At 42.6% G+C, this 24,497-nt stretch overlaps 1 protein-coding gene across 1 annotated transcript in view; it reads left to right on the top strand.

The window, feature by feature from the left end:
* lrp5 (low density lipoprotein receptor-related protein 5) overlaps positions 1 to 17,540 on the top strand; it is a 75,636-nt gene extending 58,096 nt beyond the window's left edge. Inside the window, exons 19-29 of the mRNA XM_056281346.1 lie at positions 685 to 881; positions 981 to 1,186; positions 2,885 to 3,075; positions 12,096 to 12,305; positions 12,639 to 12,764; positions 13,252 to 13,488; positions 13,832 to 13,942; positions 14,338 to 14,574; positions 14,940 to 15,079; positions 15,181 to 15,278; positions 17,126 to 17,540. Coding sequence (XP_056137321.1) covers positions 685 to 881; positions 981 to 1,186; positions 2,885 to 3,075; positions 12,096 to 12,305; positions 12,639 to 12,764; positions 13,252 to 13,488; positions 13,832 to 13,942; positions 14,338 to 14,574; positions 14,940 to 15,079; positions 15,181 to 15,278; positions 17,126 to 17,450 — 2,078 coding nt within the window. The 3' untranslated portion in view covers positions 17,451 to 17,540. The remainder of the gene's footprint in view (positions 1 to 684; positions 882 to 980; positions 1,187 to 2,884; positions 3,076 to 12,095; positions 12,306 to 12,638; positions 12,765 to 13,251; positions 13,489 to 13,831; positions 13,943 to 14,337; positions 14,575 to 14,939; positions 15,080 to 15,180; positions 15,279 to 17,125) is intronic.
* Positions 17,541 to 24,497: the final 6,957 nt, after the last annotated feature.

Below are 24,497 nucleotides of genomic sequence, written 5' to 3'. Positions count from 1 at the left end.
GTACCCTACAGAGGAAGAGTTGAAAGGAGTGGTGCAGGGACAATGTTTTGACAAATGAATGGATAGGTGGGTTGGTGGAATTTGTTTGGGCACACCCATAACAACTAATATAATATCAATTTTTTTTTCTTTTACATTTTTAATTTCTACTATTTTTCAGAGAAATACAGTAATATTCACTGTTTAGTAGAAAAAGTTCGAGATTTGATAGATGGATTGAAGCTGGCGGTATAGAGTGGAGGAAAGGGTGTATTGAATGGATGGAGTAATTTCTCAGATCAGTTTTCTGTTAGCCAGGCTCCACGACAAGCACGCATACTCTGTCTAGGTCAGACACGCACTGTATCATGCTTTTGGCAAAGGTTGAAAGCCCTTTCTTTATTGGTCTCTTCATGGGTCTTTCGATATTTCTCTTTGTTTATTGCGTGCTTCTTTTGCCCTTGGGACCATCTGTAATTGTAGTCTTAACTGATCACATCAAGTGAATTCTTACTGAAGGTTAAGACTTTACTAGCTGGAATCTTACCCTACTCATTTTTTGGAAAACTTGGGCCTTCAGACTCCAAGGCCCAAGGCCTTCAGACTTCATTTGGAAAACTTGGGCCTCCAGACTTCAAGAGGGAATACAGTATCTGCAATACGAATTCTCTTCATTACAATGTCAATATCTTTGTCTGTCTTCAGCTCCATCGAGTTTCTTGCTGTTCAGTCAGAGGTCCAGTATTAGCAGGATGGTCCTGGGAGAGCAGAGTCCAGACATCATCCTGCCCATCCACATCCTGCGAAACATTAGGGCGGTCAAATATGACCCGCAAGAGAGACTAATTTATTGGCTGGATGGACGACAGAACATACGCAGGGCCAGGGATGATGGAACTATGGTAAAGACTTGAGATGGATATATGGGTAGTGAATTGATTCACTGGCATTTGAAAATGAGTCCAATGTTTGAATGTTATAATTTCTGTATTTGTCTCTAGTCTGCCACGGTAGTAAACAGCATGGTTCAGCCAGAGGAGAACCAACCCCATGACCTGAGTCTGGACCCCTACAGCCGCCACATCTACTGGACCTGTGAGACTACCAACACCATCAATGTCCAGAGAATGGATGGACAGAGCGTGGGTGTAGTTTTAAAGGATGACACGGACAAGCCGCGGATTATCGTTGTCAATGCAGAGAGAGGGTAAGAGCATTTTTCATCTTTGTTGCATCTGTGGCTCTACCACACACAGGTTGTAAGGAACAAGACTAGCAGGCCCAGCAGAGTGATGCAACATAAAGATCTAAAGAGGTGACTACAGCTTTCAAGGCTGGTCTTAAATGTTGACTGCTCACTCATAAATGGCTTGTTTTTCATTGATAAACAGAAAGGTGTTCTCAAATGTATGGGTATTTAATTTCAGCAAATGTATTACAAACTTTGTTGCATTCATTGTCTGTATCACCAGCTCAGTCTAATTATGCTGTGTTGCTTGATGCAAATACTCTTCTGCTCTAATGGCAGCAATGCAGCAGAAGCACTAATGACAGTAAAAAGGCAGTACGGCCAAATGAATACTGTAAGCGTTGCATGTGGAATAAAGGTATTAAGGATAATTTAAGTAGAGACCTTTTTTTTTTTGTTAAAAATTCTAAATGTGATTGTTCATGTTAACGTAGAAGTCAGGAAAACAGAGAGTATGACAGAGAAACTGAAGCTAGACAACATGAGCAACCCAAGGATGCAATTGGACAATACTGAGAAAATGGAGGCTAGAGAAAAAAGAAAGAGGGAAACATGAACGAACAAGTGGAAGATATGACGACAAAATGAGGTTAATATGAGCAAATCATCGATTGAGAATGATGGTGAAGGCAAGTTCATTTGTGCAGCACATTTCATACACAAAGGCAATTCAAAGTGCTTTATATAAGGCATAAACAGACCATTAAAAAGTACAGAATAAGATACAAAGAAATGACAAGAAAAAAATGTAAGATAAAAAGGAAAAAAGACATTAGAAAATTAAAATGTGGAGAAATAAAATGGCCTGAATTTGTTAAACAATAAAAGCTAATCAGATGGAGGCAGAGCCTCACAGTAAAACACACCGAAATTCAGCCGACAAGTATAACAATTTTAACCGGGGAAAACTCGGTGCCCCGATGGCTCACCGGGTAGAGCACATACCAAATAAGGCCGAATCCTTACCACAGCGGCCTGGGTTCAAATCCGGCCCAGGCCCTTTACTACATGTCATCCCCTCTCTCTTTCCTGTCTCTCTCAACTATCACTATCTAGTTAAAAAAAGGGTGGAAAATGCCTACAAAATAAAATCTTGGGAAAAAAAATCTTGAAAACTCACTTGAACAACACATAGCCTGTAGAATTAAACGAAGTACCTCTTAATTTCTTGCATATTGTAAGTCTGCATAACACAAAGTTGCAATTCAAACCGAATGACAAACGTTCAAACAGTCACTGAATGAAGGAGGGAGAGGACTGTATTGTCTGGATGTATGAAAAGCTTGTGCATGAACCTTGCTACTGATTGTTGAGGATCAAGGAATTAAAGTGTATGGTCTTGTAGAGATAAGCAGATAATGCAAATCAGAAGTGGAAGTCTCAGGATTAGTTATCCTCTTACTGTTTAGGATGCACTGGGGTCAACCATACTGAGAAAGTGTGCTGTCACTCTGTTATAAAGAGTTTTGGATTAAATTACAGATGTTTCATTACATTCTTCTGTTACACACATACTAATTTGCATCAAACAAGAACATCGTTAAATTTGTTAAACATAAAAACAGGTAAAACAACTTTGTGCTTTCTTTGAATGTCTTAACTCTTCTCTCTGTATCTCCCTCCCTCCCTCTTTGTCTCCTCCCCTTCTGTCTCCAGGTATATGTACTTTACAACAGTACAGGAGCGCTCTGCTAAGATAGAAGGAGCCAGTTTAGACGGAACTGAAAGGGAGTCTCTGTTTACTACTGGTCTGATCAGACCAGTAGCACTGGCGCTCGACAACAAACTAGAAAAACTGTTTTGGGTTGATGCTGACCTCAAGCGTGTTGAAAGCAGCGACCTAACAGGTGAATTATCATCTACTACAAAGGTCAATATAAAATGAAAGTAGGATCAATGGGAGATAATGTGTTTTGAATAGCAGCATGTCAGCTGTTTATACTTATAAACAGGATCTGATGTCTGATATGGTAAGGTACTTATTAGATGATTGGTCTTATGTCAACTGAGGGACTTGTTTCATATATATTGTTACTACTGGTACCTACTGCCCACATCCTTTTGCTGCACCACTATCTCTCTTCACTCAGCAACACTGCAAGAAAATGACCCCTACTGGTAAAGAAATGTAAAGATAACTGTCCATCAGTTGGCTTCAGGGATGGAACATTTATACTTTTAGTCACTACCTGGCTTGTCTGAAAGAGAGCAGATCGGTAATAACAGAAACAAAGCAGGCAACAGAGCTACTCAAATGTAATTTTCCTTAACAGCAAGTAGTGAGAAAAATAACAATTCATAAAGGACCCTTGACAATTTCTGGCACTATGTCCCCCGAAGTAGGGATGCTGGCTACCATTCACAGAGCCAAACCCAGAACTGGCACTTATAGGCAAGCACGCCTCGTATGGGTAAAACCTCCCAAGTTGGATGGACATGGTGTAAAGAGGCAAATTTCGACCACTTAACTTGTACCCCTACCCTCTGCAGTGTAGTACAAGCCATGCAAGTTGCAGGAGCAGGGCAGATCTTCATATTGTTATATTGTTCTCTTAGCTCCTGTTTGCATGTTTAGCGTAGCAGTAATTCATTTACATTTGACAAGCTCAAACTGTTGACAAGAATTCAGCCTGCTAAGTAACTAGTGATTGCATGAGTACAGTTAGAATGTCTGTTGCCTTATTAAGAGTGTTGCTCCAAAGGAAACATTCAGAGCACACTTGTAGCACCCTAGACCACAGGGGGTCCACGACTCCTAGGGGGTCCTCAGAGTTACTGCAGGGAGTCTGCCAAATTATTTGATCCCAAACTTTTTTTTCTTCCAAAAATATGTATGAAAATACACATTAACATAAATACAACCTATAATAAGCAAAGATAAATCTTCCTATTCATTGAAAAAATTACAACATTGAAGATGCCATGAATCCTCGTGCAATAATGTGATCACCTTGAAAGCCGAGCACCAGCTAGCTATCCTGTGCTAAACCACTCTATGTGCAACACCAATAAAACACCGGAAGTATTGCATGCCATTTTAGCCAAATAGCCTAAGTAAATATGATTAGCCTAAGTATGCGGCCATTCGTACGGTAATGTGATCTACAATGGATCGCTTTGTAACTTCTCAACCAAGAAACTCTGACTGACCCTGCACTTCATCATGAACCACTGGCGAAAGTTCAGAGGATGAGGCTAACACAACTGCTAACAGCCATGCTACAAATGAGAGAAGACCTGAAAATATTCAGAGAATTATCTCAAGTTTGGATTTACCTTTAAAGAGACTGGGGGTGTTGAATTACCAGTGTGTGTCATCTGCTCTGCCGTGCTGTCAAACGAAAGTATGAAGCCATCAAAGCTGCAGCGCCGCTTGGAGACAACCCATACTCACTTGAAAGAAAAACAAGTGGAATACTTTCAGGTCCATCTCAAATCTCTCAAAGGCCAACAGACATGATGAGACAATTGGCTAAAGTTGCTGAGCTAGCTTTGAAAGCCACTTATCAAGTTGGTCTTCGGATCACTCAAAACAAAAAGCCATGCACAACTGCAGAGGATTTAATATTGCCTGCAGCCAGTGATATGTGCAAAACAGTGTTTGGGAATGCTCAGTACGTTAATAAACTGAAAAGCGTTCCATTGTCGGACACAACCATTGCTCGCTGTATTGATGACATGGCATCTGATGTGAGGGTGCAACTAGTAGAGAAACGGAGGTTGGCAGAGGCTTTTGCATTACAATTGGATGAATCCACGGATGTGTCAAACGACGCTCAGCTTTTGGTGTTTGTGTGGATTGTTGACCAAAATGAAATGCAGGAGGAATTTTTGTGTTGTACGCAGCTGCCTGAACGCACAACAACTTCTGAAATTTTCAAAGTGATCGATGGTTTTTATCAGAGAAAATGACATACCCTGGGCAAAATGTGTTGTGATGTGCACTGATGGTGCAAGAGCCATGGCTGGTTTAAAAAGTGCACTAATAGGTGCACTAACGGCGCTTGTCAAAGGTGTGGCTTGCCAAGTGGCATGGACGCATTGCATGCTACATAGGGAGTCTCTCGTTCCCAAAGAAATGGGTGCTGAATAGTCAGACGTCATGGACTCTGTCATGAAAGCTGTCAATGTTGTCAAGAAGAGTGCTTTGTGAATGCATGTGTCTTTTTTCCTCTCTCTGTGCTGCTGCGGCAGAAGAACACACGGTACTTTACCATTCTGGGGTTTAATGGCTTTCCCGTGGAGCAGTGCTGTCGCGCGTGTTCGAGTTTCATACGTCTATTCGGGAGTTTGTACTTTGCCAAAACTGCGCAGAACTGGCTGCAAATTTCAGTGACGATGTCTGGGTTACTAAACTTGCATATCTCGCAGACATTTACTCTGAGCTGAACGGGCTCAACAGTTCTTTACAAGGCCGCAATACACATGCTATCCAGCTGTATGACAGAATGGAAGGCTTTCTGAAGAAAAGGAAAAGATGGAGGGAGTGAATCAGGGAGGGCACATTTTCCATGTTTCCATCAGTGGATGAGTTGGGAGATTCTGCAGTGCTCTTGCCTCACGTAACGCGCACAATTGTTGCACACTTGGAGGCTGATGATGTGTCCTGGTGGTGGCAATGTCACCTTGGCAGACATCTCCAGTTTGATCTCCACTGAATCTGTTGCAGTGCAAACACTAGGGATTTTTTTGAATCTTGAATATCTGGAGTAAACCAGTGACCGCTGCGAAAGGGCAGCTGACAATCAGGGAAAGACCAGATGACGGCCTGGAAAGACTGCTGACAGGAGGGAATAGACCCCAACGGGGCTGGTATGGGCTAGCGACTCATACTTGCAGGACCCAACGCTAGTTAGCGTTCCTGGATCCACCCAATATTGCTACGAAAACTTTAAGGAGAAGAATACCCCCAGAGTCTGCGAGAGCGGGGGCGCAAGATGACTCACAGGTGGATCACACGGTAACGGAACAAGGACAGGATTTGACAACGAGTCGGATGACCAGCACTGCAACCGATGGATCATCAGCACTGGCAGGACAAAAGCTGCACAGCTGCATCTGTGGCTGGTCAAAGGTTACATCAGTGAAGGGTCTTAAGATCCATCAAGGCAAAAAGAAGTGCCTTAGTGAGCTCGGTAAGAGGCCTCGCATTGACCAATACTTCTTAAGAAGTAGGCCAAATCAGTCAAGTGAAGCCCGGAGGCAGGAGAACCCCCACAGTCCTCAGGGTATCAGCACCCCAGACGAAGCTCAACTTTGCATAGACCCTCCAGTGGACTCCGGTCTGGAGCCCGGCCAGCCACAGCCAGCAGCAGAGAGGAAGATGGAAGGAAGAAAACCTCAAATCCTGTGGCCCAAGTCCAGCCAGAAGATTGAGTGGGAGACCATCAACTCTGACCTTGTCCTCTTACTAGAAGGTCAAAAGGGAACAGTTGAAAGAAAACTGGAGAACATGGGAGCCATCATTTACAGCTATGGTGTAGAGAGATTTGGGGTAAAGGAGAAGATACCCAGTAGGCAGAAAGACCCTTCAACCCAGCCCAAATCCAGGAGACAGCGGGAAATTGACAGGTTGGTGAAGGAGAGAAGACAACTGAGGAAGCAGTGGAGGAAGGCCACAGAGGGAGAGAGGGTTGGGCTTGACGCACTGCAGGCTGAAATAAAGCAGCGTTTGACAAAGCTGCGAAGAGCAGAACACCTCAGACAACAGCATAAGAGGAAAGAACGGGCTAGGACTCGTTTCTACAGCAACCCTTACAGCTTTGTCAAGAGCCTTTTTGACAGCAAGAAAAATGGGAGCCTTAGAGTCCCCGTACGAGATCTGGAAGAGCACCTAAAGAAGACCTACTCTGATGTCCGGAGACATGAGCCAGTCACCATCCCGGATGACATGCCACCAATTCACCCACCTGACCACCATATGGACACAAGACCCCCCACATGGAGCGAGGTGGAGAGGACGGTAAAGCAGGCAAGATCGATGTCAGCTCCTGGGCCCAATGGTATTCAGTATAGACTCTAAAAGAACACTCCTGGAGTCCAGAAATACCTCTGGAAGCTGATGAAAGTGGCATGGCAGAAAAGAGTCATACCCAGGGCATGGCGAAGAGCAGGAGGCATTCTGATCCCCAAGGAAAAGAACTCTTCCTGCATCAGCCAGTTTTGCCAGATCAGCCTCCTTAATGTAGAGGGAAAGATATTTTTTAGTGTGATGGCCCAAAGGCTCTCCACATTCCTGCAAAGAAACAACTTTGTTGATACATCAGTGCAGAAAGCCAGGATCCATGGCTTCTCAGGATGTCTGGAGCATGCTAATATCATCTGGCACCAGATACAAGCTGCCAAGAAAGAACGGAGAGACCTGCACGTGGTTTTCTTAGACCTTGCCAACGCTTTTGGATCAGTTCCTCACAAGATCCTGTGGACGGCGTTTGATTTTTTCCATGTCCCCAAAAATATCACAGAGTTGGTCAAGACCTATTTTCAGGATCTCCAGTTCTGTTTCACAACACAGAACACCACCACCACTTGGCAACATCTGGAAATGGGCATTATGGCGGGCTGCACTATTTCCCCTCTGGCATTCACCATGGCAATGGAGCTCGTCATCCGTGCATCTCGATGGGTGGTGGGAGGTGAAAGGTCCAGGAATGGCCTGCGTCTTCCACCAATCCGGGCGTACATGGATGACTTGACCACCATAGCAACAACAAAACCATGCACCAGGCGCCTGCTGCAGAAACTCCAGGAAAACATCAAGTGGGCACGAATGGAGTTTAAACCAAGTAAATCTCGCAGCATCTCCATTGTCAAAGGCCAACTAGCAGATGAACGGTTCTGCATTAGTGATCAACCAATCCCCACAGTCCGGGAGAAGCCCATCAAGAGCCTCGGACAGTGGTACAATGCAGACCTCAAAGACACCCAGCAACTGGAGCAACTTCGCCAGGATACAATCAGTGGCCTCAGGCAAATCAACAACACTGCACTGCCCGGGAAGTTGAAGCTTTGGTGCTTTCAGTTTGGGCTGCTACCCCGACTCATGTGGCCAATAACCATGTACGAAGTCTCACTATCTCATGCCAATCGCTTAGAGAGGCTAGTGAACTCGCAGGTGAGGAAGTGGCTTGGACTGCCAAGGTGCCTCAGCAGTGTTGGACTCTACAGCAATGGAGCCCTCACACTGCCAATTTCCAGCCTGGTTGAGGAATTCAAATGTGCCAAAGTGAGGCTGGACATGTCCCTCACAGAATCCCGAGACCCAGTAGTGAGAGGAGGTGCTCCAACCCTAGCAACAGGGAAGAAATGGACCCCGGCTGCAGCTGTACTGGAGGCGAAATCTGCCCTCCGCCACCAAGACGTAGTAGGCCATGTTCAACAAGGCAGAGGCGGCCTTGGCCTGGGAATAAAAACACCTACCTGGCAAAAGGCGACTACTACCGAACGGCGAACTATGGTGGTTGAGGAGGTCCACCGACAGGAAGAAGCAGCCAGATGTGCTAAAGCTGTAGCACAAGCCAAACATGGTCGCTGGATGAGGTGGGAGGGTGTTGAAAAGAGGAAACTCACATGGAGTGAGCTCTGGAGCATGGAATCAAACAGGCTGAGTTTCATCATCAAGGCCACATATGATGTCCTGCCCTCTCCCATAAATCTAAATCTCTGGTTTGGAGAGAATCCATCTTGCTCCCTGTGTACAGCCCCAGCAACCCTCAAGCATATCTTGGTTGGCTGCAAGACCAGCCTTACCCAAGGCAGATACACCTGGCGACACAATCAGGTGCTTGGCAGCTGAACTCGATTGCAAGAGGGTTTCCATCAATGCCCAACCCTTCAACAACCAGGAAGGGCCCCGGCGGTTTCCAGCTTTCATTCGAGAGGGGGATAAACTGAAGGCCAACCCTTCACTTCCCAACTTAGGCTCACTAAAGTCAGCCAGGGATTGGGAAATGCGAGTGGACTTAGGCCAGAAGCTCATCTTCCCGACAGTGATTGCAACAACCACCTTGCGACCAGACCTCGTCCTCTGGTCCAATTCTAACCAGCTCGCTTACATCATTGAGCTCACAGTCACCTGGGAGGATGCAGTCGATGAAGCGTACGAGCGTAAGAAGCTGCGGTACGCCAACCTAGCAGCCGAAGCAGAGGACAGAGGCTGGAAGGTGAAGGTGCGCCCTGTGGAGGTGGGTTGTAGGGGCTTTGTTGCCAGCTCCACAGCAAAACTCCTGAGGGAACTAGGAGTCAGGGGGCAGGCCCACAGGAGAGTGATCAAAGAGCTAGCCAACACTGCTGAGAGGACTAGCCACTGGATCTGGCTCAAAAGGAGAGATGCCGTCTGGGCTGCCAGGGTGAACAGCTAACCACAGGTCACGCACCCAGGACCGATCAACCTGTGGTGGGCCTGCCTCAGCAGAGGGTGTCTTGTGATAAAAGACCGAAACACCCTGTGATGCTGAGGTACACAACTGATGATGTGTCCTGGTGGTGGCAATGTCACCTTGGCAGACATCTCCAGTTTGATCTCCACTGAATCTGTTGCAGTGCAAACACTAGGGATTTTAACAACCAGTCCTTTTTTGAATCTTGGGAATGATGAGTACGTTAATAAACTGAAAAGCGTTCCATTGTCGGACACAACCATTGCTCGCTGTATTGATGACATGGCATCTGATGTGAGGGTGCAACTAGTAGAGAAACGGAGGTTGGCAGAGGCTTTTGCATTACAATTGGATGAATCCACGGATGTGTCAAACGACGCTCAGCTTTTGGTGTTTGTGTGGATTGTTGACCAAAATGAAATGCAGGAGGAATTTTTGTGTTGTACGCAGCTGCCTGAACACACAACTGATGGTGCAAGAGCCATGGCTGGTTTAAAAAGTGCACTAATAGGTGTACTAACGGCGCTTGTCAAAGGTGTGGCTTACCAAGTGGCATGCACGCATTGCATGCTACACAGGGAGTCTCTCGTTCCCAAAGAAATGGGTGCTGAATAGTCAGACGTCATGGACTCTGTCATGAAAGCTGTCAGTGTTGTCAAGAAGAGTGCTTTGTGAATGCATGCGTCTCTTTTCCTCTCTCTGTGCTGCTGCGGCAGAAGAACACACGGTACTTTACCATTCTGGGGTTTAATGGCTTTCCCGTGGAGCAGTGCTGTCGCGCGTGTTCGAGTTTCATACGTCTATTCGGGAGTTTGTACTTTGCCAAAACTGCGCAGAACTGGCTGCAAATTTCAGTGACGATGTCTGGGTTACTAAACTTGCATATCTCGCAGACATTTACTCTGAGCTGAACGGGCTCAACAGTTCTTTACAAGGCCGCAATACACATGCTATCCAGCTGTATGACAGAATGGAAGGCTTTCTGAAGAAAATGGAAAGATGGAGGGAGTGAATCAGGGAGGTCACATTTTCCATGTTTCCATCAGCGGATGAGTTGGGAGATTCTGCAGTGCTCTTGCCTCACGTAACGCGCACAATTGTTGCACACTTGGAGGCGTTCGAGGGTCAATTTGGGAAATACTTTTCTGTGACTGACTCCTGGCACAGCGGCAAGACATGGATACAGTTTCCATTCAAAGATAATGCCGCAGATGGCTCAAACTTGACAATGACAGAGGAGGATCAGCTCATCAAACTATCCATGGACAGTACATACAGAAACATGTATGAGACAAGACCACTCATCCAGTTCTGGATCTCTTGCCAGAAAGACTTCCCGCAATTGACAGCAAAAGCAATGAGGAGCCTTTTACCTTTTGCAATGACATAACTGTGGATTTTTCCTCCCTTACCTACCTGAAAAGCAAGTACAGGTCAAGACTGCAGCCTGAGGCTGATATGGCCCTCTGCCTGACAACCTCCATCTGCCCTAGAATAGACAAGCTGTGTGCCACTCACCAGGGTCAGACCTCTCAAAGTGGGAACTGTGCCATCCACATATAAAGTTAAGCTTAATGCTTCATTGTCCCTCATTTTAATGGGGGAGGGAGTGACAACAATAACTGTAGCACCCTCAAAATTACAGCGTGTGTGTGTGTGTGTGTGTGTGTGTGTGTGTGTGTGTGTGTGTGTGTGTGTGTGTGTGTGCTTAATAAATGAGCAAAATAATCCAGTGAGTCAAGTTAATTTTTTACGAGCCTGACATGAAACAGGCTTGTACTGACTGTCTCATAAATAATTTACTGATTCACTGGATTTTATTTATATATATACACACACACACATTTGTGGGTTTTTTATGTTCACTTATTCAGTTCACTTCAGTACAAGTAATGTAAGTCAATGTGCATCCTTGATTTTCCTAAATAAAAAACAATTACAAAAAAACATGTTCTATAAATATATAAATCTGTCAATAATTATTATTTTAATAGCTTAGTATCGTATACACCATTACAAAGTACTTTTATACATGGCACTGTAGGCCGTCCTGCACATTATTGTTGGCACGATTTCATAAGCAACACAGTTTTATATGATATGTAATAGGGGGTCCCTCCGCCATGTCTCTATCAGCCAAGGGGTCCTTGGCCTGAAAAACATTGAAGACCTCTGTCCCAGACAAAGGTGCAGCAGAGCTATCCAACTTTTTTGTGGTAGTGAATGATAAAAACTAGATTCCACTCAGTAATGAGGGTAAATGTCTCAGCCCACAATTTGTCACAGCTTTTATTACATACTTGTGGGAGGTTCTGGCAGGTACATACTTTGTCAAGTTTTACTTCTGGACATGCCAGCAGTTTTGTTAGATGTATGTGTCAAGTGGTAACTTATACACTGAAGAGGCAGCAACATGTAAACATTTTTAGTCCGAGTTTATTACAACACCATTGTCACATTCTAATTGTCATTGTTATTATTTCTTCCAGGAGCAAATCGTATTGTGCTGCAGGACTCCAACATCCTTCAGCCAATGGGACTGACTGTCTTAGGGGACCACCTGTACTGGATAGATAGACAGCAGCAGATGATAGAGAGAGTGGACAAACTGACTGGGGACAGACGAACACGCATCCAGGGACGCATTACATATCTGACCTCCATACATGCTGTAGAGAAAATGGACCCACAAGACTTTGGTAGGAACAGCCTCTCTCTGTGTCAGCATTACCTCACACATGGCCATGCACTCTATGGAAGCATTTGACCTACAGATGTGTTATGGGTTGGCTGTGTGCACATCAAGAAGCTGGCTAAGACTTTATAATATCTAAAACCCAATAATTTTGTACTCTTGATTCTCAAATACTCTGAAGTTATTGCACTGATTGTTGGATGGAAAAATTAGTGACAGTGCTGCTCTTGAAATAAATGATTACAAATTTATATGGCTGAACCCTAAAGTTGGCTGTTCTTTCTTTCCAATGTGAAGCATCCATTTATACTTTTCTCCATTTTCCTCTCCTTTCTAGAATCCCACCCTTGTTCCCGTGATAATGGGGGATGTTCTCACATTTGCATTGCCAAGGGCAACGGCATGCCACACTGCTCTTGTCCCATGCATCTTGTTCTACTACAGGACCTGCTGCACTGTGGAGGTAAATTAACAATTCGGCTAGAAAGCAGAACAGCTTTAGGTTTACATTTACATACAGAAAGGATGTGGAGAAATTTAGTCTTAAGAGTTTTTTTTTTGTTTTTTTTCCCCTCAAACTACATTGAAAGCCTAAAATGTAGACAAACAATATAAATAAAATCTTGGTTTGGTGTGGTTTTCTTGTCTGTCAACAATGGTTCCCATCATTCATTTGGTTGGTATATCCAGGCTTTAGATCAATTAAATGCTTAAATTGCCACTGTCAGCTCCAATGACCTCCTATGCTATACAAGTGTGACTGACTGTATTCCCAGTTTCCCTGTTTTCCCCATCTCTTTCACCCATTCCTTTTCCTTTTCCCCATTCCCTTTCCTCCATTTTCTTAAATTCCCCTTCCTCTCACTTTTTTTGTCCCACATTTTTGTTATCCTTCTCCATTTTTCTTAACTTCTCAAACCTGTCTCCTCTTTCCTGTCTCTCTCTCGCAGAGCCTCCAACCTGCTCCACAGAACAGTTCACTTGTTCTACTGGGGAGATCGACTGCATCCCCATGGCATGGCGCTGTGACGGCTATGCAGAATGTGACGACGGCAGCGATGAAGAGAACTGCCCTGTCTGCTCGGCCTTCCAGTTTCAGTGTGATAAAGGGGGCTGTGTGGACGCACAGAGGCGCTGTAATGGAGAACCAGATTGCGCTGACCATTCTGATGAACAAGATTGTGACAGTAGGTCTCACAAAAACTTGGGAAGTAGTAATGTTTGGATGTGTTAGTGGGGAATATCATAGATGAGGTGTCGGCAGAGCGATGTAAATCACCAGATAGGGCTTTTTTTTTTCTTAAATGATGACATGAACGTGAGATTTTTAATCCTTGCTCTGGGGGTGCGGGTTACAAAAGGTGGTAACAAATGATAGATGACAGATGGGGATAGATGAAAATAATCGGGGTCAAAGATTTTATTCTAGAAAGGATGCTAATGATCAAAAATAAACAATAATGTGTGTGGTTGCTGCTAACAAACTAAAAAACAATTAAACTAACTGCCTCCCCTCGTCTCTGCTCCCAGCTATCTGTGCTCCTAACCAGTTTCATTGTGGTGACAGCCAGTGTATCACAAAGAAACAGCAGTGTGATAACTACTCTGACTGCACAGATGGATCAGATGAGCTGGCCTGTGGTGCGTGCGTGCGCACACATACACACACATACACACAGTATATAAGGACTTTTTCTCTTCATTCAAAAAGTTTGAAATGTTGTATTTATTTAAAAATGACATGTGAAGTGGTTCCACGCAGCTGTGTTAAGTACATTCTAATCCCGTGAGCACATTAATTAATCAAGTTGCTTAGAAGTTAATTAACGCAACTGAGTGGAACCAAACCAGCTCCAACATTTCAATTTTTTTTTGAATATTCAGTGACTTAATCTCAGTTAACCATTTTTATTTTCCTCTTCTTCTATCTACCCGTTATTTCTCTCCTTTCTCTACCCACTCCCCCAACCCTGCCCCGGCTCTCTCCACCAACTCTCCTTGTCGCTCTGTCCCTCTCTTTCACTTTCCGTAAATAGAGTTCCTACCTCACCCCTCTAGTAACCTCCCTTCCAGCACCTCCACCATTGGACCAGTCATTGCCATCATACTATTGGTATTTGTTATCGGAGGTGCTTACTTTGTGTGTCAGCGCGTGGTATGCAGACGTTACAAGGGTCCTAGTGGGACTTTCCCTCATGAGTACATCAGTGGTACTCCCCATGTCCCCCTCAATTTCATCACCCCCAGCAGCTCACAACATGGAACCTTCAAAGGTGGGTATCAATAGAGGGCATTGTTGTTATGTTTGATTTAATCGCCTAATGTCATTGGATAGAGAACAGCTTGATGTCTTGGTCATGAGTTCTGGGTGAGTTACTTGACTCAGTTCTCACAGTGTGAAAATAGTTTTTCTTGATCGACTGATATCTTAAAAAAATCTGCGGCAGGAAAAGTTGGGATTTTCATTAGATGGTGGTGCATCACCAGTTCCATGAATTACTACTGTTGCTACAAGATTGATATCGTCTGTGTTAAGTTTGATGAGTCCTGTCAACCTTACAGGGCAGCTGCAGCCATAGAGCTGTATCATATGTTGTATTAATTTCATGTTAACAGTTCTTCTGCTTGATATGTCCAGGTATATCCTGTGGTAAGTCTACGATGAGCTCAGTCAGTTTAATGGGCAGCAGCAGTGGAGCTCCGCTATATGATCGGAACCATGTGACGGGTGCATCATCTAGCAGCTCATCATCAATCAAAGGAGCCTTCTACCCTCAGGTATACAAACATTAACACATGCATGCATTTTGATGTATGGTAAAGTTACACATTGATTATTACAGCCTGCCTGCAATAATTTGTTTGTTTTGTGTGTAAAGATACTGAATCCTCCTCCTTCGCCGGCTACTGATCGCTCCCTCTACAACGCAGAGATATTCTACTCTTCAAATAGTCCGTCAACCACCAGGTCATACAGGTAACACCACCACATGCACCCGCTCTCACTCATTCCTGCATACCATCCACACATGCTCATATAAGTAACACACATTTGCAGGTATGTTGCATTGGGCAGTTTTCTCTGTACCATATGGTATAAGCGCAACAAAGATGTTGTTAGCTCCACTCCATCAATGTGTTTTAAAATTTTTGATGTTATTATGAAACTACAAAACATTATTAATATTATTGTACATAACTGCTCATACACTAATGTTAAGGGACTCGGTTAAATGAATATACATACACAACAATGCAATGCAATCGCTGACATTGTAAAAGAGCAAGTGTCACTGTCTAGCCATGTTATGGTGCCAGCTGGTAGTGAGTTCCTGCATTATCTTAGGTAAGATAGAATACTTTTTACAATAATGAAGGCTGTTTTACCTCTTAATAGCATCACAGGTGTAGATATTATACCAAGAGAAGACCCTACTCATTTGTATAGAATGGCCTAAATAAATTTCAAGGCCTATCTTAAACCTTAAATGGTCTCTGGTGGCACTTTGCAGTGTGTATGAATTGGTGCTAGCTTTTACTGTTGTGCCCTTACTTATTCAAATACTATTATTATTGGTGTCTACTGTTGAGCCTTTTTCCACTTGTACTCGCCATTTTTATGCCCTCTTGGCATGATTTCCCTGTTTAACTGTTGTGAACCTACTTTGATTTTCCTAATGTCTTGATGAGCTGAGGTGTACCTACACTATACAAACTCTTGGTTGTGATATGACTACTGGTCAACTACTCTATGATGCCACTTGGTAACATTTAAATTTATCCAGAACTGCTGACTCACTTGTAAGGTGCTTTGAAGGACAAACAAATCTGCCAAATGAGTGATTGTAATACAAATGTTGTATTGATAACACACACAACCCTCAGATAAATTGCACAGATAACACACAGGCACATAAATTAACATGTGGTGGTGAATTTGAAAATGAGTTAAAAAGTACATGTGCCAGCAGCAAGGCAAAGGAGATAGATAGACAGACATCCATGTATATACATACATACGTACATGCATACACCACACACACACACACACACACACACATATATATATATAGTATATATATTTAAATATATAGAGCGTTTTTTTTTTCAGAAACCGTCAATGGTGTTGATAAGAGTGCTCAACTAATGAGGAGTGGAATATCAGTAGTTGATATATCAATACAGATGCAGGAAAAAAAGTTTTAATACATTGCAGTACAGGCCTGTTTCGTGCGTCGCGCACTCGTCAGCTGCTAATGTGGCTTAACAAAGAATCATACAGTTTACGTTGCCCAGCGTCATGCCCCTAATTTCGGTTGGACAGCAACCAATTAGATGAGGAAACATTTAAACTATAACAACCAATGGGGTATGTAGTGATGATGCACAGCACCCAATGGTGGGGTAGAAAACATTATAAACAATGGGGTTAGGGACTGGGGCTTGTTTTGAAAAGCATTTAGGGACCAGGGCACTGTTGAAATAGTGTACATTTAAAATATAACAAGGTAATTTATGTAAATCATATGTGGGTGGTGTTGGGGCACATTTGGAAGGACAGGCAATAAAAATATTTTTAAAAAAACCTCTAATAAATGTCACATGTGTATCATCTAATGGGGGGGGGGTAATAAAGACATTTCACTTATAGTTACAAAGGAGATATTTTTTCGGTGTCTACAGCTGGTGGCCAATTCGTTTCTATTATTCAATGTCTGTCTGGTACAACCAATAATAAACCAAACAAAAACTCAGTGGGCCAGGACAGAAACTAACTCTATTTCTTTCATTCAACTGTTGAACCTCACCCCTTTCTCTTCCTAGGCCCTACCACCCAGTCCATGGTGCTGCCCCACCCACCACACCTTGCAGCACGGACGTCTGTGACAGTGACTATACCCCACATCACCCCATGGCCAGCTCCACCTTGCCAGCATCCCGCTGGAAGACAGCTGGCAAAATGACTCACATCAAACACAACAAGTACTACATAGATCTGAACTCGGACTCAGACCCGTATCCTCCTCCTCCCACCCCTCGCTCTCAGTACCTCTCCGCCGAGGAGAGCTGCCCGCCCTCACCCTCCACGGAACGTTCCTTCTTCCACCTCTGCCCCCCGCCTCCATCCCCCTGCACTGACTCATCATGACCCCTCCTTCTCTGTGGGGTAAACGAGCAAGGGAATCTTACAGGAACAAGGGATTTTAAACTGTTAAATCAACTCTCAACCAAAATAGTAAAAAAGAAAAGAAGAACTGAACTGGCCTCTTTGCCACCATTACAATGGAAATATTCAGTGCCTTCCCATCCTGAACTTCTCACTGATGTTGTTTTGTCAGTGGCAGCACAGCATCAGTGAAGAAGTAGCTGCTCATGGAGATGGAAGAGTTAAAGGACCTCCAGGGCTCTAAGGCGATCGTCCAACTTTTTGGTCATTGCAACATTCCAGTCATCCAGAAGCCAGGTCCTGCTGTTTCAGTGAAAGCAGTTTCGTGGTACCAATAATCTGTGTAGCAATGTTGCATTTATGCATATTTTAGCAGTCAGTTGTGATGTCAGCCATTAATATGTCATAACTTTTAAGTCCTTATTTACCAAGGGGAGGTAGAGTGATTATGTACTCCAGCTCTCTGGGCCTTTTTCAGTAATGGTTTACTCACATTTACTTTATTACATACATTCACTTCTAGGGGCTATGCAGTAAATTTTTTGACTGTTTACCAATGGCAGCTCCATTTCAACAGTTAATTGGAGATGGGTGCCTTGTTCAATTGCATAACAGCGACATTTAGCCAACTCCAGTTTTCATCCTATTCTGTATCTACCTTAACTTTATTGGCAGTACTGGTATTTAAACTGGTGACATTTCCGTCATACATCCACATTTCTGAGCTTAAGGCTGCTATTGCCCCACATGCTTTTGCATCATTGGCATAAGGGGTGCAACAATTTCTTTTTCAGACAGACCTTGAAATGAGAATGAAGAGACTAAGCCCCTTAAGGAGTCTGGCCCAAAATCTAGAAGCCGTGATTGTGAAGGCATTTCACCAAGACTTTGAAGCAACAAGAACAGACTGCTTTAACAACTACAGGCCAAACAGCATTTAATGTACATTTTAGCCTGCAGTTGAGTAAAAAGGTGAGATAGCCAGCTGGAAACTAAATGCTTAAGGTCCATGTTTTGATAATAAGTGGTGCCTCATGATCTCAAAAATATATTATTGTGGGATGCCCGGGTGGCACCACAGAGTAATACGCTAGCGTTCCAATGCTGACCTTCACAGTTTGAATGCCAGCATTTCCTCTGGCTCGACTGGGGATTTCTGCACAATTGGCAGTGCTCTTGGTTGAATAGCCAGTAGGGGTAATGTGTCCCACCATTGCATTTAGTAACTCCAATAGTTGGTGGGGAACCTGTGGCGGGTGGATCTGAGTGAAATAGTGTGAGCCTCTGCTTGTGTTGCAGTCCCCCGAAGAAACCTGTAGCTGGCAGGTGAAAAGAAGTGCTTGGCAACTCCACACATGACGGAGGATGCACATGGAAGTGAACACCCTCCTCAGTCACCATAGGGGTTGTGCAACAGTGTGGCCTTAGGAGAACGGGGAATTGGCATTGTCAAAATTGAGACAAAAACGTATCATTGTTTATGTTTTTTTAGTAATAGTAATGAAGTCAATGCAGTATTCTTTTTTTAATATTGTTTCATTTCAGCTTCCCATACATGGCTTAGTATGATGTCAGTATGATATCAGCTATATCAGTATGATATGGCTCACGTTAATGACTGTCCTCATTCCAACATGACACTGGCCAACATCTGAGTGGAACTAGAGCCATAACCTGGTGCTGCTGTTCCCAGTTGAGCTAAAAGAAACTGATATTTGAAGTGTCCTTTGATGAGAATGGAAATGTAATAGTATAAAATAAAATTATCCCAGCGTTCCTGATACGGTCGCAAGAAGGAACTTAAATTATGCCATTGCAAAGTCATCAGATGCCACACTGTAAACACATTAGACACCACAGTGGTGCTATATTGTCATGGTATGGGCATATCGTTAGCATTACTGAACAGCTATGTTATACCAAGGGCAGATTGAAATGATATAACTTTTTTTGTAGTGGAGTGTGGGTGCGGGAGCGTTTTAACAGTTGCACCTGCACACACTCCACCACACTTTTACTGCAAACCTATACTGAAGCCTTCAAACACTTTCAACTCATTACAGCCGTGCAACACAAATGCCCAGGTGCTTCGCATGTGTGAAAAAAATCACAATATAACAACCATTATCCGTTAACAAGAGTGGACTGCCAAAACATTTATGAGTAAAATTATGAGTAACTTTGTTCAGAAAGATTCCGATTTAAAACAAAAGGGTTTACAATTACCACTACCTTTTGGCTATCGCACATTTGCATTGAATTACAGCTACCGCACATTTGTCGACTAAAGCAATTAGTTCACAGAAGTGTGTTATGATATCACTAAGTTTCACTTGTCCGCCTTGACAGACAAGCCAATTTAGCGTTTTTGAGGGAGGGAAATTGAAAAAAAAAAAAAAACACACACAAAAAACTTCTAAGCAATTTTTGTCAGGTAATGGAAGCTGAAGCTATTCCCTCTACTATGCTTAAGCTAAACTTAGCAAAATATATGATCGTAGTTATAATGTTGAGAGCTATACAATGAATGTTTTTTTTTTCTTTAGCACTATGTTTCATTACCTTGTCAAATATTTTTCGTCTATTGTTATCCCAAGCTTTGACCAACAGTGCTAACGCCATACCAAAACAAATCAAAGACACACGCTCACTGTGATACACTTTCACTAAACCTGTCTCCACATCGGGGCATACCCCTCCCCGTAACAAATCACCCAATGTGATGATAACACAAACTATGCTGCTACAACTTCTCAAGGAGTTATGATGTAGGTTTGACATTAGTGTTTGATGGGTGGAGCAGCCTGGTAACTGGCTGCCCGTGGTGAGTCACCGGTAACTCTTGAGCGGTGACTAGGAACTGGTGTATGTATTGTGATGATCCTACCACTGCTACTTGGGGTTATAATGACACAGTTCTGCTGCTTAATCCAGAGCCAAAAGTTGGGGACACGGCTGTTGAAATTCAAGGCATGGACCACCTTATCAACATCCCAGCTTCCTTCAGTGACTGAATTGTCTTTCTTTCTTCCAGCATTTTCGTAGGCTGACCAGTGCCAGGACTGTATATAGAATTAGAATAATATGAACAAAAATAGATGAGAAAAAATAATTATTTTCCTATTTTTCAATGTTGTCTAATGTACAGCTAGACTAGAACTGTGGGCAGGACATGCCTGCTGTATGTGTGAATGAATGAATGAATGGATGGATGGATGGATTTGAGAACAAATGAATGTGTTGAAAGGTGGAGGAATGTGTGGATGATTAGATGGGTAGACTGGTGCAAGAGTGTAATTCATGCCTGATGTGTGTTTAACATATGATCGTGTATAAATATATGGAAAATTAGATTAATAATTATATGGATAATTGGGTTAATGAATGGGATAGGGCCAAATATTTTGTACATTGTAAATGTACAGAATAGTTTTTTGTTTTTTAGAAAATGTGTGTCCCTTGCATTTTAAATTTAGACTTTTCCCTCATTTGAAACTTTTCCTTCTGTATGGGTGAGGGAATCTGTATTTTTACAATGAAATGCTTTTTTTCAGTCACCCGATGTATAGAGAGACAAAGACATGCGTGGCAGGAATACACTTTTCAGATTGCTTTGCTTTTCTCCAAAAAGATCTTTCGTAATTAAATCACTACTTGATGAAAAAATGTCATGGTTTTTAAAGTGAGAAGATGCTGTATATAAGTGTAATTAAGTAAATAATTGAGTCCTAAGAAGTCAATAATTTTCATTTGTGAATTTGACGCTTTTTATACCATCACCTTATTTTTTTTAATTTTTTTTTTTTACTGTTCTGTTTACCAAAAGTGTGTTTTGCTGCTATCGTGTACATTCAATATCAACTACTATGAATATTATGCAGAAATTCCCAAATGACCAATACCACAATGACAGTAGCGCATAAAGCTATTTTACTATTAACAGCAAATTATTCTTATAAGCAACTTGTCATTCATAGTTCTTTGTGTGAAGACCATTATGTATGTATGATTTTATGTGATTTTATTTTTTATTCATGAACTGGTTTTCAAAACTGTAATGGCTTGGTTAAATTTCAATTATCTTGATATCTCTCATTGAGACAAATCAGAGACGTATCTAAACCCACTATCTTCTTCATATTGCCATGTGTTGTTTTTTTTTTGTTTTTGTTTTTTTACATCTATTTCAGATATATTATTACTGGCTGTTATTTGTCATCATTGTGCCCTGCAAAATAATTCGTACACATCTATACAGAGCTACACAGCACTTTACAGGAATAAACCGGCAACATAAACTACAATTGTGTACAATAAGCAATGGCAATAAAAATATTTGTTTTAATAATTTTGGGCTGTAAAAGTAATTTAAAAGAAGACACCAAGATAGCAATGCTGACCTCATTTGACAGGATGCCTCAGAGCCTTGGTGGGGGAAAGCTTGATCAGAGCAGACGATGGACAAGCAAAAAGAGATCTAACGTGCCATTAAAGTGACCGATAACATTTTGAAGTCAATTTTAAATCAGATTGTTAGCAATGAAGAGCAGCTTAGAGGAGCCAAAACGATATTTCACCTTTGTTACTGTCAGGACATAATCTGCATGTTGATGCGTGGATGTTATCTGCTGGTTAACACCGGTAGGGGGCAGTACACTTAACAAGCGAGACACAAAGCATGAATCAAAATGCTGTCAAAGTAAGAGGGAACACTTATCTAGGCTAAAATTTGAGTAATATTTTCAAAAATATTGACAAAGTTGTTGTTAAATAAACAAAATCCCGTATCTCCAAAATGTCCAGAGCTTCCAAGAATTCTCAGAAAGTAAGTGGATTTCTTTCTTTTTCAGATACAGTTAAAAAAAATATATAATGTGCTACCTGCATCGCTTCCTCCAAATAGCTTTGTTTTCCCTATTTTTAGGCCATTCGTGTGCCTTAAAAAAAGATCAACTCTGTTTTGTAGCGCATGTTCAAATACAGTCTTAATCCTCATGCTGTTGAGCATTTTTCATTTAAATTCATATTGGACCACCAAGACTGGTATTGAACTAAGCAGCTATTAGGTTTCACCGTGCTTTGAATGTCAGTCCAGCACTTCCACAATGCACAAGACATTAATTCAGGTATTCTTTAAAACATCCATCCATCTATTATCTGAATGGTTTATCCTGCTCTCAGTGTTGCTGGAGCCTATTTCAGCAATCATTGGGCAGCACGCGGGGAGACACCCTTGACAGGCCCGCCAGGCCATCTCAGGGCCCTGTGTGGGCCCGCCCACACACACACACACACACACACACACACACACACACACACACGTACAATTTAGTATGGGAAATTCACCTGACTTACATGTCTTTGGACTGTGGGAGGAAACCCGGAGCCCCCGGAGGAAACCCGTGCAGACACAGGGAGAACATGCAAACTCCACACAGAGGATGACCCGGGATGACCCACAAAGGTTGGACTACCCTGAGGCTCAAACCCATGACCTTCTTGCTGTGAGGCGACCGCGCTAACCACTGCACCACCCTGCCACCCTTCTTTAAAATAATGTAACAAAAAAGGGTGCAGTAAGTGAAAGCACTAACATCTTGAACAGATGCATTCAATGAAAAAATAGAAAGCATCAGAAACATGAACAAATAAGGAAGACAGAATTTTTTTTCACCCAGGGACATTTTTTGTATTTGTAAAATAAAATGTTTTGTGTTTTAAACTACTTCCTGGATCCCACCTAAATTATCTTAGATGTAGTCTTCATTTGAGCACCACCTTAATACAAATCTAGAGCTCTAGCGCATGAGTGACTTTAGATAGATATATAGATAGATAGATAGTGAAACAACTGATCTTGATGGATCTTCAATGTAACTTCTAATTAACTCTCCACGCTTAGCCATCAGAGGTGAAGTGATACACTGTACATGGTGTAGTCTCTCTCTCTCTCTCTCTCTCTCTCTCTCTCTCTCTCTCTCTCTCTCTCTCTCTCTCTCTCTCTCTCTCTCTCTCTCTCTCTCTCTCTCTCTCACACACGCTGTAATTTTGAGGGTGCTATAGTTATTGTTGTCACTCGGACCAGCCCAGGGAAAACTTGGAGGAACGCTACCTTTTAAGTTCTCTTTCTGTTGGGAATCCACAGATCATTCGCTCTAAAAGTCATAATCCAATCACAGTATGTTGCATGTGCTTGAGTTTCATTTAATGAATTAATAAGCATTTAATTAGTTAATAAGCCAATAGGATCCCTTCATTCATCCAAACAGCAGACGCTTAGACTGCGGACAAGCCAACTCAAGAAACAGTACATACATACGTTTTTGTCAAATGGAAAGTATGCTTGTTTCAGAATTTTCACTTTCACATCCAATAATCATAATTCCTTAATAATGTTGTCTGTAAAAATACGATTGTTCCCATTTCCAACTGACGCAGTGTGAAAAAAACATTCAGTAAAAAATAAATGACCAAATACTTTAAAAAAACGTTTTAAACGAATAAACAATGTGAGCTTAGTTACTTAACAAAATGTCCAAAGTGTAAAATAATGTCTTGTAATATCATATACCTTGCAATATGTTTGATATAATTACTGAGTATTAATACATAGTAATGAATCACGAATATCCACTCGGTCAAATGTAACGCCGATCAAGCGTGTGAGGTCTTCACCAGACAAGTTGAGGTACTGCATGAATCAGAGGGGTCGAGGACACATGTACCGGATGTACCCGGAAACTCGAAACACTCGAAAGGCTCGAAAGCTCAATTCGCTGAGACGTCTGACTCGAATCCAATGATTCAACAAAAAAGAATCGAACTGTCTGCCAGCCAGCCTATTGCTTGCGGCTTCATTGAACCAGGGATTGTAGGAAGTCTCGGTCTGGGTAAGCTCCGCCCACAGTGACCAGGTGACGCGCTCAGTATCCTATTGAACACCGCTGAGATACTTGAGTGGCGGGTGTAAAACCAATGAGATCGTTGCGGCCAGTTTGAGTGACAGGCCCTGTAGTCGTAGTGGGGGAA

The sequence above is a fragment of the Lampris incognitus genome, chromosome 6, assembly GCF_029633865.1.
Source record: "Lampris incognitus isolate fLamInc1 chromosome 6, fLamInc1.hap2, whole genome shotgun sequence".
In the NCBI taxonomy this organism is placed as follows: Eukaryota; Metazoa; Chordata; class Actinopteri; order Lampriformes; family Lampridae; genus Lampris; species Lampris incognitus.
The sequence above is the reverse complement of the archived record's forward strand: the minus strand, read 5'-3'. Positions and strand labels throughout refer to the sequence as shown.